This window comes from Pagrus major, chromosome 16 (genome assembly GCF_040436345.1).
Source record: "Pagrus major chromosome 16, Pma_NU_1.0".
In the NCBI taxonomy this organism is placed as follows: Eukaryota; Metazoa; Chordata; class Actinopteri; order Spariformes; family Sparidae; genus Pagrus; species Pagrus major.
This window is the reverse complement of record NC_133230.1, coordinates 29,093,550-29,111,264: the sequence shown is the minus strand read 5'-3', so window position 1 is coordinate 29,111,264 and position 17,715 is coordinate 29,093,550. Positions and strand designations below refer to the sequence as shown.

The following is a 17,715-nucleotide window of genomic DNA, read 5'->3' as shown; positions in this document are numbered from 1 at the left end:
AAAAATAACTCGTTCTGTGGAGGTGCTCTACTTGGCTGCACTTTTTTTATTTTAATGTTGAAATGTTTTAAGATGACAAGGTAAAATACACTGCTGTGACGATGTTCTAAGCTGCACAGCTGGTGTGTAAGTTATTTCATGTTGAAAAGTTTTAAAGGGAGAATTTGTCCATTTTCAACCTTACCTCCATGTTAAAAAGTTTGGGATATAGTGTAAACAGATGAGGTTTTTGCTGATCTTCTGCGTCTCTGGGGCGCAGCTGTTATTATTCTATTGCCATCTAACACATTAGTTGACTGACAAATGACAATGTTAAAAATGGGAAAAAATTTCCCTTTAAGATTATATACACAGTAAAAGACACTGTACTGTGGAGTTCTAGTACTGTGAAGGTGTTCTACTAAGTAAATACATTTTGGAAACAAATACCTCTCTTATGTTTTGGTAAATTTATGTCAGAGCTAAGTAATTATTTGAAGCATATTGCACTTTTAAAACAGAAAGGAAAAATTGGACAAAATTAATAAAATTGAATATCATTTAAATCATATTATTATTTTTTCTTTTAAATTTTACTTCATTCAATTAAGTTCAATGTGGTTAAAATGCTGACCTTTTTTTTTTTTTTTTACAGTGGTACACTATACTTGTTTTTTTAGCTTTCAGTAAAATGCATATTAGGGAATTGTCCCAACTTAAAATTACATGAAGTTCACTTAACTTCCAAAAAGTGCTTGGAAAATGTTGCCTCATTTTTCTAAAGTAGTATCTAAACAACAGTTTTTACAGTGTAGCCAGAACTTCTGTCTCTGTATTTTATACTTTTGTATTTGAGGCTTCATTACTTTCAATACACAACACCAAAAGCAGAAGCTTCCCTAGCTGTATTTGCTGTGTCAGACAGTAAATCTGCTCACTTGCTTTAAATCAAAACCTAAATATTAATACTAAACAAGAGGAATGTGCCATATTCACAGCTAATGCAGCTTTTTTCTATTTTTTTAAATAGAAAAGATCAATGAGACAAACACATCTTGACTTCCCTGCTTGAAAAACATTTGATACTGTCATTTTTCATTATTATCAACCCCTTATCTTCAACCATTATTAAATACTATACTACAGATTTCAGAAAAATAATTTATATATATATATATATATATATATATATATATAAAATCTACTTACAGTTTAAATGTCTGACTTCATCAGTTGATAAACTTGGACGAATAATGCAGAACAGCATTACAAGTAGAAAGCCAATGAAATAACAAGCCATTTTTTTTGCCTGCAATATCAGAGTCTGGCAGTCAAAGTCAGTACAGGCTGTGGAAACCTGTCCTTAAATAATCAGATAGAGCTGGAAGCCCACAGTGAAGGTTAAGTGAACCAGCCCACACTAGAGTAACTCAGATAATCATTGTTTCTCTTATCCTCGGCTGACTGGTTTGACAAAGACTTCCCTCCATTTTGTCAGCCACTTGGATGTTTGGTAAATTCTGGAACTAGAAGTTTCAATCCAACAGAAAAACATGACATAATACTGACACAGTACATCACTTTATAATGAGTGTAGTATGACAGTTTTGACAACTGTCAACCGAGATATCGGCCAGAGAGATTTTTGCCTTCTCTCCAAATAATAGAACTAGATGGCACTCAGCTTGTGGTGCTCAAAGTGCCCCAAAAGACCTTCTCAACAGCAATGTCTCTTTACAGACATCATGACCTTAAAGATAATCCAAAGAGCCCTGGTACCCCCATGTTCAAAAGAAAATGCTGCAAAAATGCCCTCTTGGATGCCCTTATGGTAAATAAAATATGATGAAGTTCCTCTTACAGGGTGCCCTTCCAGTGACTCCTGTGGAGTGGTGCCTCACTGCATACAGCTGGTGCCATTTTAATAAAGCTGGCAGACATCTCTAGTAGATATCTCTTAAAGTAAGCAGCTTGCACCACAGCAATCTAGATGGATCAAAGACGCTGCAGATAAGAGGAAAAGTACTTGATCTAATGTTGAACTGTGCCTTTCAGTTTTTGCCAATTCTATCATAAGAAGTTGGAAAATTTCACTCGCGGTTTTATTGACACCACAAAGTGGCACAGAAGAATTCATTCAGAAGTCACAAAACATGTTTTTGTAGTGGCTTGGGACTACACATGGGGCTTGGTGAACTACTAGCTAGCTAGCGAACTAATTACCAACACATGCTAGCTTTCTAGTCAGTCACAATAGCTATCCAAGGTCCTTTCTATTTTCCCTGTTTCAAAATTAAAGAATGCATTAATTATTAAAAGCAAACAAGCTAAGTGTTGAATATGTTTTTAAAACTATGGACATAGTCAAAAGTTTAATGCTAGAACGGATGGGCCAGGGGGACGGGAGAGTTCACTCTGCTGTGCGCTCTGCTGAGATTGGGTTATCTTGAAATAACGAATCACAGCAAGAGTTTCTGACAGAGATTTCAGCATGGAAAAATCCAATCAAATATTCTCTGGTTGTGTTCGTGTTTCTGTGGCAGCTGGTTTGTATTACAACCAGCCAGCGCTGGTGGTGATACAGCAGACTGCCAGCTGTACTTTCCCCGTCAAAAAACACTGTCCTCTTTGGCTTGCCGAGCAGGCTCACAGCTGTGTGTCTGGGCCAGGCAGAGCGAACAGGTCAGGTGTATGCATGGACTGCCCGTCCACACACGCCGAGCTTGGACACAGGAAACGTTACTTGGTTTCGCCAAGGCGGGTTTTGCCACCAGCAAAACCCCCAAAATGACCTGCGTTTTCGCCGCACTGCCAGTTTTGGTCTGAATGTAGTCTGAGCAAGCTAACTAGTTGGTCGCCTGCAAGAAGTTCACACAGTTTGCTTACTGTCTGCAAACCCTTTTTGACTTTGGAGCACTTTATTCTTCTACAGAGAGATTATATTAAATATGATAGTGCCACACATTGGTCAACAGCCCAAATGTGTGGATCACAATTCATCAAAGTAAAATTTAATGCAAAGAAATGTGACTGTTTTAAATGCAGGTGTGACCTGGCCTGAAGCTATCTGGAGCTGTGTCAAGACCATCCAAGCAAAAGTACCACTAATGGAGATAAGCATTATTTAAGTCTGTTCAGTTGTCACAATTAGCAGTTACTATAGAAATACAGTAAATGGATTCCCAGTGAGTGGTCACACCTGCTGTCAGTGTACTGTTTTTTTACATTTCAAGCATCATGGTACGGTCACACCAGTAATAAAATGAATTAAAAATCCGACATGCAGACAAAAACATATCCCTTGAACTCAGTTCCTTACTTAAACTCTTATAAGAGACCTCACTCTAAAAAAAAACACTAATTGTATGACTTTTCAATACCTGTCAAACTTCCACAAGGATGTTAAGAGGACAGTATTAGCAGCAGTTACAGGAGTCTTTTAGTGGGCTCACAGGTCCTTGCTTCTTTCACTGTAACCTCCATCCTCCCCCACCCGTTTTCTAAAGTTTTAGATGCAGACTGTAGGGATTACTTACTGTGATAAATGCCATGGCAGCAGCCCTCAAACTTGTCTTTATCACAAATTCCTCAGTTAGAGTTCAGGGTCCATTGCCGTCAGTAGAGTCAACTGTGAGAGTCACGGCCAGTTGATATATGAGCAGTGCACTTGAAATTCATGCTTGACATGGTGCTGATGTAACTTATGATGCTTTGTGTGCAGCAGCAGCCGGCAGTGACGAACAAAAGATCATCTCAGCTGTAGATCTACGTGCACTCTTGTTGTCACAGTTGAATTCAACGCAAAACTTCTCAACAAATGAATGTCAGAGTTTGGAGGGGATGAAGCGAGTGATATATAAAGAAAAAGATATGGCATGTAGTATTTTGTTTTCAATGAGGTTTCAGGTATTATGAAATACTGAGAGTATGCTTAAGTATTCTTTTGAGGTTAAACAGAATGACTGATACCTGAACAAAATAGTGAAATCCAATGATAGGAAGTTTTTCACTCTTCCAGTTGACCTCGGAGTCTCCCACATGCCTTTGGGTGAACTCTAGTTGAAATTTAAGGAGCTTTCTTCAACAGTGGCTTTCTCTTTGCCACTCTCCCATAAAACTTTGACTGGAGATGTTAAATCTACTTTGTGTTTATTCTTCACGCTCTGACTGCTGTTGTTTTTAGCCAAGACTTTTAGAATTTCGAAGTAACATCATTTTGTAGAGTTTCAGAATAACTGTCCAGCAATAAGCAGCAACTCTCTGGTCTCATTTTTTTAAACCTCTAAGCTGCCTAATATTCAAGATTCAAGATTCAAGAGGGTTTATTGTCATTCCAGCCGTATACACAGTGCAATGAAATAACGTTTCCAAGAAGCTTCAGCGCAAACAAACAACAACATAGAACAACAACAACAATACCATATGCTACATGTAACTGCTAGTGTAGTGCAAAAATACTTGTAAAGTGACTGTATGATTATTATTATTATCATTTACATGAGGTGCAATAGTGCATCAGACTAATACAAAACAGCGACGCAGGACAGCATATAACAGGGTAACAGAGGTAGTTAGATCAGTCCCTGAGCGTTGAGGAGTCGTAAGGCCTGGGGGAAGAAGCTGTTTTGTAGTCTGGTAGTGACAGACCGTATGCTACGGTACCTTCTGCCAGATGGAAGGGGGGAGAAAAGTCTATGTAAGGGGTGGGTGGGGTCTTCCACAATGCTGGCTGCCTTACGGATGCAGCGTGTGGTGTAAATGTCTGAGATGGAGGGGAGATTGACTCCGATGATCTTTTCAGCTGTCCTCACCACTCGCTGTAGGTTCTTGCGGTCCAGTTGGGTGCAGTTTCCAAACCAGGTGGTGATGCAGCTACCCAGGAGGCCCTCTATAGTCCCTCTCTTAATATTGTCTTCAGTATCGGTGATCGTCATAGCTGGAAGTCACTACACATTTACATTCAGCGTAATAATTAAACAGATAAAATAGTTAATAGAACTCCTCTTATGACACTATCACAACACAGAATTCAAATCAAGTAGAACCAATTTCAGTGTGTGTTTCTGATGCACAAAGAAATGTAAACCATTCTACAAGCCACTTAAATTATAGTTGCCTTACTTCTAAGATGATATCAGATTAAAGTCAATGAGCTGCATAATCATGTAATTTATCATAGTGACAAGGCTCAGCTGGGAACTAATATTTTACCCATCTAAAATAACAAACACTTTAGACAGGTAATATTTTGCCAGTGGCAATTCAACCCTTTGTTAGGAAGGGTAGGGAAGGTAGAGCAGTAGCCACCACTGAAAACACGTAAACAAGTTGCTGCTGATATATTTAAAAATAAAAAAATGTATTACATATCTCCATGTTCCACCATTAAGTTATAGAGAGTTACCAATTTTGCATCATAACAATACAATACACCAAGTTTTAGCTTTGGCCCTCCAAGAGAAAAAGTTTGGGCATCCCTGCTTTCAACTATGGCCGGATTTGGTTAAACCATCTCCTGCTTCATGGAACAAGAGGCATTTAATAGCCATGCCTGGACACTGAATATTCAGTGTCCAGGCATGGCACTTAGGTTTGGTTTACTTGTTATTCATTTTCAGGTCAAGTTTGTAAGATAGTTGATTGTTGAGTCATTTTTCCCACTTGTTAAATACTAGTGCTTTGGGTTGGTGGCTGGCCTGTCCTATCGCCTTGGGTATTTGATGAGTTGGGAATGAGACTCAACAATTAACTCTCTTTCAAATTAGACTTTTAAATGATGTCAAGTCAAAGGTAGGGCCATTACAAGTTCAGTTGAGTGCTCAGCAGTGGTCACAGATTCAGAGTTTGTATGTTGTTCTAAATAAAACCGTGTCCCTAATGACTTATTGATGTTCAAATTAAATAACCTCTGGACCAAACAATGGATAAACCACCAAGGAGGCTGAAGATTCCCAGACCAGGCCACACCAAAGGGCGGGGATCTATAAACCAGAAAAAAACTGACAACCATTGTCCTGTCAATCATTTGCCAATTAGTGACCTGATTTACTGTACCATGGTGTGGTTGTCACACCAATGTCATCAGTGCATCACAATGAAATACAATGAACTGTCTCATTGGGAACACAGAGGTAAGAACTGAACCCATCAGACAGGTTTGATCTGAACTGAACCAGCATCACAATCAAAAAATGTAAGCAATTTATAACCTCCGAGTTACAACCTCAGAGTGACAGTTTGTGCAGAAAGTCTGTCAATTAAGGAAACTTTAGATCCTATTACCAATTTTGCATCATAACAATACAATACAATAGGCATTTGCTTTAGTTCCATGGCCCACCAAGTTTTAGCTTTGCCCCTTCAAGGGAAAAAATTTGGGCATCCCTGCTTTAAACTATGGGGCCAGATTTGGTTAAACCATCTCCTGCTTCTTGGAATATGAGGCATCTAAATGCCATGCCTGGACACTGAATATTCAACATATTGAGGTTTACTTTTATTCATTTAAGGTCAAGTTTGTGAGATAGTTGATTGTTGAGTAATTTTTCCGACTCGTTAAATACTGATGCTTTGGGTCGGTGGCTGGCCCGTCCTACCACTGTGGGGATTTGATGAGTTGGGAATGAGACTCAACAATTAACTCTCTTTCAAATTGGACTTTTAAATGATGTCTAGTCAAAGGTAGGGCCATTACAGTGGTCACAGATTCAGAGCTTGTATGTTGTTCCTAATGTGTCCCTAATGACTTATTGATGTCCAAATTAAATAACCTCTGGACCCAACAATAGATAAACCACCAAGGAGGCTGAAGATTCCCAGGCCAGGCCACACCAAAGGGCGGGCACCTATAAACCAGAAATAAACTGACAACCATTGTCCTGTCCATCATTTGCCAAGTAGTGACCTGATTAACTGTACCATGGTGTGGTTGCCAAACCAATGTCATCAGTGCATCACAATGAAATACAATAAACTGTCAAAGTGGGAACACAGAGGTGAGCAAAGAACCCACCAGACAGGTTTGATCTGAACTGATCCAGCATCACAATCAAAAAATGTAAGTAATTTTTTGTAAACTTTTTGTGACACAAGGCAACGACACACCCATGACGATTACTCATCTCTCTTTACATCATTCCTGCCACTGCCAGTTTGAACATTGAGTATTTGACACTTTTTAATGATGACATTTTAGCCAATATTCCTACGTTCTGATAAAACTTCTCTACATTGCTGTTGGCAGTCTGCCTTTCCCTCCCTACATTTAAATTTACAAGGATAATGATGCGTGTAGAGTGAAAATCCCCACAGAAAGCCAGGGAGTTCAATCTCCAGCAGCAACGCCTCCAGCTTCACCAAGTGCTCATCAAACACAACCGTTGTCGTCACTCACCAGTAGGAAGCCTATGAGGGATCATGTCCTTTTCAGATGTGGCTGACCAGAAGCAGCTGAGGACTTGTATCAAAGGAGCCTCCGCACGTCAGCAGTGGGAGTTGACATTAAAAAGTTGACAGACAGTTGGAAGGGGAATATTCCAATCCAAAGTAAGAGAAAATGGATTACAAATATAATAAACTTCAGGGTAATATTACCAAAAGATCAAGTACTTTAGATGTAGCTATCTATATGAAATACGTGCCGAAGGAATAGCATGAAATTTTGGGAAATAAGCTTATTCGCTATCTTGTTGAGCATTATATGACCACCAAAAGACCAAAAGATGCTACAGCCAAAAGACGCTTAGCATAGTTTAGCATAGCTAAGTGTGTAGACTGGAAACAGGTAGCCTGGCTCAAAGCTCATTAATATATATATAATAGAAGTATTTCTCGAGAATTACATGGAGGACTGAAACTGCCCCAATCATAAATAATTAAATATATAAATGGCTCAGTAATGGCACCAAAAATAAAAATTAAATGTAAGCATTTATTTATAAAATATTTCTGCTTTAATTTACCTCCTTTGTTTACCATTGTATACATTCCCATTTAATTTTCCATTCAATTTATTAATTTATCATTTTTAAATTTCTGTCCATCTTTCTTTCTAAAATTATTTCTATTTATTTCAATATTATTTTGGTGCATTTAATGGCATATTCATTTATGTATCAAGCTATTCATATATTTATTTATTTATTTCTGATTTTGGCAGATTCAGTCCTCCATAGAAGTTCAAACTGGTTTTGATTTATATTAACTAACACTATGGTAAGTGAAGGTTGACTACACAGCTTACAACAAGCTTACGATGTGTAGGGTGATAAAAGCATAACACTCAGTGGATGGATGATCTGTTCACAACTAGGCTTTTCTGTCTCTGTTATGATAGTTTCTGTCTGATAAAGCCTGGTGACAGGTGTCAAGTCAAGTCCCACTCTAATATATGATTGGTTGCCCCCCCCCCCCCCAAAAAAAAAGCAACAGTGGAGACAACAATGCCTTTCAGCAAAGTTCTGAGATTTCCAACTGGAAGCACTTGAAGCACAAAAAAAGCAGGGCTCTGAAAAAAAAAGCAAAGCAAAAAAAACCAGGAATGTTGAAAATTGTAAAAAAAAAAAAAAAAAAAAAAAAGACTCTGGGGCTCAGAAAAAAACATTATGTGGACACAGGCCCTAAGGTAATGCCATGTAACAAATATGCTGATAAAATCATCTGGATAACAGAAACACTCTTTTGAATAAGTGTTATGTTCATTTTGTTTTTACACTAAGTAACACATGACGACACATAATGAGAGGCTCATCAAGTAGAATTTGAGAAACATAAGTGAACATAAATCCTTGGTTAAAGAATGTCAAGAATGTCAACTTATATTATGTGTTCAGTAACCAAAGCAGGAAAAGAGCAGTCCTCTTTCAAAGTAGACGTACAAACCCAACCCAACACATGTCTTGCATGATAGGCAGTTGTGCTTTATGAGCAATTTATTGAAAACAGCAAATTTGCATTTCACACCGAAACCAAAACATGAAGTATCTGAAGACATACAGTATTTCTGACTGTATTTGAACAGGAGTTTATAAAAGTGGATCTTTGAATATACTTTGTGTCTCAATTGGGCAGAGAAATCTGAAATGTTTGCCTTTATTAGAAACAAAGGATGAACACAATAACACAAACATCATACAGTTTAATACAAGCCAAAGTAGTCATGCAGTAAATACTGCCTTTGTGAAGCTTATTATGTTTCATTATTAATTTAATGCTGTGGTCATTTGGAGGCTTATTAGACTGCATTATATTGTAAGGTGTTTGTGTCCCACTCAGACATGACCAAAAAAATAAGGAGGGAAAGAAAATCCTTGTCAAAGGTCTGTGCCAAATGTGAAATCTCCCATGAAAGTATGCCAGTATCAGATTCATCTTAAAATTTACTCACTGTATGTAGGAACAGCATCACCAGTCTTCATACATCATACAGTATCAGCTGAGATTTTCTGCTGAACACAGTGGCAGTTGCTATTTTTAGTGATTCTTGTCATGTTGTCAAATTATGGCAGCTACCATATGGTAGCATGGCTGCTGCCTTTCAAAGTGACGGTTGGCTAATAATCTCCCATCACAATCGGTCTCCATTATGTAATGAGAGATGGAAGAACTGTGAATTTATGTTTTTTTCTACTTGTCAAAAATTAAATAACATGTTCCTTCTAACATTAGTTCAAATATTATCTAACACTACAGTCTATTACAAATGTTTTTTACAGTAGTTCATACAAAAATAGCAAGAACAAGATAGACATATCAATTGGCTCTGTGCATAAAATACTGCTGAGTTGCTACAGGTGAACATGACGATGAGGATGTGTCTTCTTAACTGTTCATGTAATTTCCAGTTCCAGGGAAGCTTTGACTGCACATAAAGAGAGGGTCCATGGAGGCCACTTTTGCAGCAATAAAAGAATGTATACAGTGGAGGACGGCTGTTAGGTTAGCAAACTCTAGTTCCTGGAAGACACAAGTCAAAGAGAGACAGGACCCATTAATCAATAGATGATGTTTATACTTTAAATAACAAAATGAGCAAACTTAAAGGTGCAATATGTAAGATTTGGCCACCTGTTGAATGAATATTCCAAACAAATAGGGGGCAGCGTATTACCATAACAACCACTAATGGTTTTCTATACATCCATGGCTGTAGCTGCTGTTATCTCCGTTAGCCGTGCAGCTAGTCGGACTACTGGGGGAGGTTTGGTGTTTACATTGCTAGCTCAGGAGCTTTGGACCCCCGGGAGAAAGAGATTTTGAGGCCCAGGGTTAGCTGGTTAGCATGTTTACTTCATGGCAACACAAGTCAAGGAGAGAAAAGACACATTAATCAGTAGGTGATCATACATTAAAATAACAAAATGATCAAACTTAAAGGCGCAATGTGTAAGATTTTCCCACCTGTTAAATTTATGCTTGTAATAAATAGGGGCAGCAAATCACCAGAGTAACTGTTAACTGCTGCTAACGGTATTCTATACATCCATGACTGTAGCTGCGGTTAGCTTGTTAGCTCAGTTAGCCGTGCAGCTAGTTGGACTACTGGGGGAGTTTTTGTCTTTATACAGCTAGCACAGGAGATGTGGACCCCCGTGAGAAAGAGGCTTTCATGCCCAGGGCTAGCTGTCTTGCATGCCAACTTCAGTAGATATCTCTACAACACAGTACATAGGCACCTTTGACACAACCTCAACACTGTTGTTTCTTTACACTCTCTTGATATTGTCAGTTATTTTTTTCAGTATTTTGACATATTGGACTTTTACAATCTCTTGAAAGACTGAATTTACTGGAATACTCACCAGACACAGGGTGGAAAGATTCCTCATTAGACATTCAGTAAAGTTGGCTGTTAGCTCATTGTTATCAGTTAGTAATAATTGGTGCAAAATAAACAAACTAAAATTGTCATTGTATACCTTTAATTTGATGAAAAAAAAAATCATTACCTTCATTTCTATTTGCTTGCTTTCAGCATTCTTGAAAAGGAGTTTTACCCTGGTTTTCCCATCGTCAGAGGAGCCTTTCAGTTGAGAGAACTTATATCGCCACAGTAAGGTCTACAAAGAGAGGGATTATAAATCACAGCTGCGCAGGGATTCCAATAATGAGTGCAACATTTAAATACCATGTCTGACTACTAAGAGACCAGCATGATCAAGACCTGACATTTCAACGGGCAATAGTACTTTGAGGAAATCTATAATTTATAACAAAAGGACATTAGAGCTTTGGAAATCACTGCTCTCCCTGTTCTTGTAGTGATTCATTGAACAAAAATGTATCCACTCAAAATGTAGCAAGGCTGCCAAAACTATTTCAAAATGTACCTAATAACAATAGCATACCATTCTCTAAGATACAATGTTGTGACTATTTCAGAGGAATTTAAAATACATATTCAAATACAACAGAAGCGAATAAGAACAAGTCCGTAGTGTATCAATATGGAAAATAAAAATGACAAACGGCAGTCCCAGGAGCTATTAATGGTACAGCACAGAACCAGGGTGTTGGCAATAATTGAGAACCCAGTAATACTTCACCTTTGAATTGCCTTCTGAGCAGGTGAAGCCTGATTTGAAATCTATGTTGAAGCACAGTACATTCCCCTGGCTGCTGCACATGTAGCTTTTGGACTGTTGAGAAAGAATATATCCATATATATATCCATTAGCATTTCTATCTCCATAGTTCTCTAATGGCATACTGTGCAAAGAGTACTGTGGTACATTTGCCTGTTTAAGCAAAGACATATGAAGCACATATTACATGTAACTTTTGTATGTATGAACATGCTGCAAATAAATGATGGCTGTATTTTTTTTTTCATCATTTGTGGCAGTAAATGCATCCTGCTAATACAGTGGGATGATTAAATAATGCATTATTAGCCCTCATTTACTGCCTTCTTTAAGAACACAGACAATATAGTAGGCTTTTCACCCTGCAACATTTTTGTCTTATCATGGCAAGAAAAGCACAGCTGTAACTAATGTTATTAACAATGATTCATTTTGTTTAGGTTACGTTAACAACTGCAGTCCTACCCACGTGTGATCAATCAATATTCATATGACTAATCAACATACATATCAGTCAATAACCAATAAACAGCTGTTATCATTATTTTTTTATAAATTGTAAATGGGATTCAGGAAATAATGATGAATGAAATAATGTATGATCATTTATTTTTATAATGTCAGTGTGCCCCAGTGTGACCCAGCAAAAGACAAAGGAGAAAAGGGATTGACTGAAGGAGAATATACTGTTCCTCTAAGGAATGTAAACACGATAAGATACAGAAAACTATCAAACTATGTATCCGACTGCAGAACAGAACATCCAGAGAAGATGATTACGGCATCTCAAGGACAGAAACTGTAACAATAGGCATATGTTTACAGTCAGGGCCCTACTAATGGTTCCAAAGACTCAACTTCTGCTATTTGGGTGCCCCATGTCTCAGAATCACAGGCAGGCAAACTCAGTATTGTCTTTTAAATCTATTCTTAAAGCTCACTTTTATGGTATGGCTTTTTCTTAGCTGATGCTATGAATCGTTTGTTTTCGTTTTTTTATCTATTTTTATCCTCATGTCTTAAGTTCTGTGTTTTATTCCATTCACTATATGGTTTTATTGTAAAGCACTTTGTAAGTTTGTTTTTGAAAGGTGCTATAGAAATTAAGTTTATTAGTATTATTATTATTGTGTATTGTACTTAAGGCCCAGAAATGGTGTGGTTAGAGTTAGTGTGTGCTTCTGGTTTGTGATTCAGTTGATCTCCGGAGGCCACCTAGGTTTTTTTGTACCTGCTTTTGCCAATAAAACCTTCAATAATCATTGAACTCTGAACGCTGTTCAGTGTTTATTTGCTAGTACAACCAGTGTGGTTAGAAGTCTGAACCTATCTTGTCCTGGTGAAGATGTCTTTTCAACACAAACTTGAGCTGAAAGCAGTAATTATTATGTTAGTGCAGATAGTTTCTTTACCCTATTCAAAACATACTTATTATTGACCGTAATTATTCTAAAATAATAAAATGCCACGGAGGAATACAGCAAAGAGGATAGAAAATAGAACAAAAGACAAGGTGCTATTGTAACTGACTAGCACAAGCATGTTTGCAGCTGGCTAGCAACTTAGCAATTAGCTCACCATCTCCAGTAATTCACCAGCTAGCCCTTTGAGTAGCCCCTAAATCACCAGGCATCAAGCACCATATGTTTAGCAGCAAAGCAGCCGTTCTAGGCTACAGTGATACACTACACTACACTGATAAAAAGATCATAAACCTTAAGTGTGGACTTTCTGAAGAGAGAAAACAACGCCTGCTCGAGACCTAGATGTTGGTCTAGATGATGATGAAATGTGTCTCATCCAATGACAAAAACACGCTGCAGCACAAACTTCTACTAACTGGCTATGTATCATTGTTTTGCATGGTGGCCAAGTCAAGTTGTTGTCTCTTGTTTGGAATTTTCTTTTTTCTCGCAGGGGAACGAGGAAATTAAATCATAAAAACACACAGACAGTCCTATCAATTACATTGATAATAGTTAATTTAGATCATGTATGTTTTTGGAACAGAGTTTGAATACACTGACAGCTACTGAAAACCCCAGTCAAGGTCCTTAGTTGCTTGAACATACTTTGCCAATAAAGATGATCTTCCTCTCTCTTTTCTGTGCTACAATAACAATGCACCATCAGCCCAGTTAGGCACTCATAAAGCATGACGCTCAAGGCAAACAATGATTTCTGGGTATACATGTTTGAGGTTTTTAATGGTCTTCGTAGCTGGATACATTAGACACAATTCTGATTTTGTGGATATCGAGGATAACAGTAGTATGTGAACCCATTTTGTAATCTAATAAACATTCATTGTCTCATCCAGCTCTCAGTGTTAGGACAACTTGTTCTAGCATTATTGTGTCATGAATCCTCACACTGACAGGGCTTGCTTGTTGTTTTAATTGTATTCTCTGCTCTCTCTTATCCTCACAATATTACTTTGCAATGTACATGTGGAGAGCTACTTGTTAAAGTGCCAGTCTGACATGTTAGGCTTGGGATATCAGACAACACGAGCATGAGTCCTGCATGAGCCGTCAGTAAGAGCAGCATCATGTGCAGTTTCCTGATAATGTCAAGACACATGACAGAAAAGATCCACTTTGGAAGCAATGACTCTTTAACATTAATTTTGCTGCTGTGACACAAACAAGCATATGTCTAACAATTCTTTTCACATGTCTTTTGAAAGCACTTATGTTTAGGTTTTGCTGCTCTCTGTGGAGCAATATCCCTCTAAAGGCTTCTCTTGCCACTTGACTTAATATTTGTGTTGTGCCGTGCACTAAGTTGGAATACCGGGGAATGTATTCTGATTTCCTATTTGTGTTATGTATTCCTTTTATTTCCTCTTGTGAGCACAGCAGGGACATGGTGCTTTCAGTCATAGAGTGCAGTGTGCAGTGAATATGGCATGGGACTGTAGAGTCCTTAACTGAAAGTCTTTTCTCCTCACAGACCTCGCCCCCCTCTGTCTTTAGTGGTGTCGCGAATTCAGCTGTGAGGAGGACAAAAAAAATAAATAAATTGTGGCAGTCCAAGTTTTTCCTGTCGCCACATGTAAGGCTGTGTTGTGACTCCTGAGCAGTGACTTACACTTCACTAATTGGAAAGATTTTTTTCTCTGGGAATTAGAAATATTATTATTAGATTTTTTTAAAGAAAATCTCTTTAGCTATGTCTGACAGAAGTAAGAGCATGTGTGCAGAGATATTAAAATAGGTCTCAGAAAAGAAAAACACAAAACTACACACACTGCATTTCATAATTTGGAGTGAGAGGAGATAAAAACGTAAGGAGACAGTTAAGATGAGTGTGACGTCCTGTTGTTATCTGGAGCGACCTCTAGTGGTAACTCCATCGTAATGTTTATTTGTACTGTCAGTGCTTCAGTAGTTGATGAAAGGCATGGTGAAGTTTTCTCACGTGACATTGCTTGGCCAGAAAACACATTTGCCTGTAAGTATGATTTGATCAAGTTGTCTTATCATTGAATACTAAAGTTACTAGTGATGAAAACCTTTGTTAATCAACCCAAATTCGCTGAAATGTGTATTTTGATCGTATATGCTAACCGCTAGCATCATAACGTAATGTCCCATATCAGTTAGCATTAAGCTAGCGCATTTCTCGCTATATGTTTTAACTGGCAATGTAACAGTGTTGTTCTTGAAAAACGTTTATAACTGAATGTAATACTGAGATGTATTCCTTTGTTTGTCTAGTTTTACAGTACTTCCTGAGTTAAGGTTTGGAAAAGACTTCAAGCCTTATTCCTTCTCTTGGGAAACTGTTATCTGTCTGTCGAGCTAATGTAGCAGGCTAGACCATGTCACACACACAGAAGCGGTGGCAGAATAATGAGAATTTAGGATGTAAGACCCACAGCTGCACTAAGAGGAAGCTGCTACTGTACATACAAATTGATACAAACGCCAGAACAGGCTGTGTCTATACGGCCGATTATTTAAAGAGTAACTCAACACCAAGCTGATGCTGAGCTGACCTCCTTTAGTTTGAAATTCCCTATCTGTCACACCTCAACCACTTGTGACGCTGACTGTAACCACACTTAGCATCACTTTCATGTGCACAGCTCGGGCAAACCTGTAACCACAGTGATGTCAAGGCGTACTGACTACACCCTGTATACCGTCAAAGACATTCTGCAGCTCGGTGCTTTCCAAAAATGCGACTGGCACTGTTTAAAAATAAAATGGGTTGAAAGCATGTGAACTCTTTTCTCTAAAATGCTTGCTGTGTAGAAGTGACCACACAGGATTAAAATGTCTTATTATAATAAACAACTCATCTAAGATAAGAAAAATATATTTTTAAGTAAACATATTATATAATTAACTAAATGCTATTTATTTAAAGGAGTAATTAGTAAGCAATGTCCAGAATTTGAAGGTAGCTCCAAAACTATCGGGGGCAGCAATCTTTGCTACTCTTTGCTGTAGCTATTTTTTGGCTGTGGCGACTAGCTGCTGTTAGTAAGTAGCTCAGTACGCTATGGGGCTAACTAGCCTATATTAGTGAGGGGGGCTCAGTCAACCAGGCCTCAGTGGCATGGCTAGACACCAGACTGGGACTGAACATAACCTCTGAGACTGAGATATGCCAGTTTGACAACCGGGGTTTTAGCAAGAGTCAGGCATAAGCAGTTGAATTGAGGATTTACTTAGACCAAACCAGAGCTGATAGTGGAAAGACAAACCAAGACTTTTTTGCAGAGTTTTGTTTTGTTTATGTCAAGGTTCAGGGAAGTGTGTTTTACGAATGGTTTTATGAAGAAACAATTTAGCTCATCTTAGTTTGGTAATGGAGAGAAACTTGAGTTTGAATCATTCATGTACGGTTATACCTTTTTTGATTAGTAAAGAAAATAGGTGAAAAATATTTCCCTTCTTGACATTTTGTGACTTTATTTTGTTAAGTTTTTCAAGACTAAGTTGTCCCTGGAGGTACAAAGTGGTACCAGGAGACAGGAAAGGTCGGGGCTAGCATGGTAACAGTAGACATCTCAATAAAGTATGTCTTTAACACTGTTATTTCTTCACACTCCGTTAATAATATTAGTTCATTTTTTAAATGTTTGAGACTTCTGGTCATATTTTACCAATTGCTCCTTTAATGGTGGGCATGGTTTCAGGGTGATTCATGTCTCAGTTTTAGGCCTGTGCAGAACTCAGTTCTAGCTGCCTGGCAAAATACTTAAACATTTACCTGTGGTCTCCACTCCCTCCTGAGCAAATTATCTTGCTCTTAAGCAAAGGAAGTGCTCCACTGTGTTCACCAGCCACTGGTTAATTTTGTCTGACTGTTGTTGAGTGGGACAGTAGGGAAGGTTTTTAGTTTTTTAGCTTTTTAGTTTTTTTGCTGAAACAGCTGCCTTATGCAGACATTTTACTTTTTTACTAGACAAGGGAAGATATTACAAAAATGTGTGGTATGTGTATTAACCACCTCAGCCTCTAGACAACACCACAAGTGAAATATGACACAGCTTGACTGCTTGCTGTGAGCTAAACAATGCAATGTTGGGTTTCATCATCTCCAAAGAAAACAAAGAAAAAAGGGAAAATTAGAGGGACAACGCAGGCTGGAAAGTTTTGTCAGTTATACCCCCTACTTCTACCCAATCAGCAATGATTATGCAATGTGCACATCGACACAATTTGAAGGTTATCCTAAGTCGGACTCTTCTGCGTCCTCCTCAGAAGCCACAGGAAGGTAGCCTAATTGGCTGGAGAACATAGAAACACATGCAAACTGAAATCCATCACTGTCCCACATTTGCATCATTAAAGACTGAAAAAATGCTACATTATCATAGTTCATGCTGTTTACTATTATACTGAAAATGAGGAAAACTGCCCATTTAGACCTGACTCAAAAGTGCAAAGTCACTTATAGAATATAGTGAGTACACAAAGGTTTTATTATCCGTGTAGGCCAGTCATGAATGTTAGCTGAATTCCTGACAGTAGCACAAGGTGCATAGAGGAGACAAAAGCTGGACAATTTAATTAACATTTAGCTTATAAAAGCCTGCAAACTCCCCTCCAGTTAGTTAGAACTAAGGAAGCCTCTTGGATGAGAGGTGAAACGTCTTCAAGAAACTGAAACAAGTCCAGTTGCCTATGATACAGCA

At 38.1% G+C, this 17,715-nt stretch overlaps 1 protein-coding gene across 3 annotated transcripts in view; it reads right to left on the bottom strand.

The window, feature by feature from the left end:
* Window positions 1-8,876: 8,876 nt before the first annotated feature.
* sntg2 (syntrophin, gamma 2) overlaps window positions 8,877-17,715 on the bottom strand; it is a 95,193-nt gene continuing 86,354 nt past the window's right edge. For all 3 annotated transcript variants that reach the window (XM_073482894.1, XM_073482896.1, XM_073482895.1), the window contains 3 exons: window positions 11,523-11,615; window positions 10,926-11,036; window positions 8,877-9,933 (listed from right to left, as the gene is read on the bottom strand). In XM_073482894.1, coding sequence (XP_073338995.1) covers window positions 9,799-9,933; window positions 10,926-11,036; window positions 11,523-11,615 — 339 coding nt within the window. In that variant the 3' untranslated portion in view covers window positions 8,877-9,798. The remainder of the gene's footprint in view (window positions 9,934-10,925; window positions 11,037-11,522; window positions 11,616-17,715) is intronic.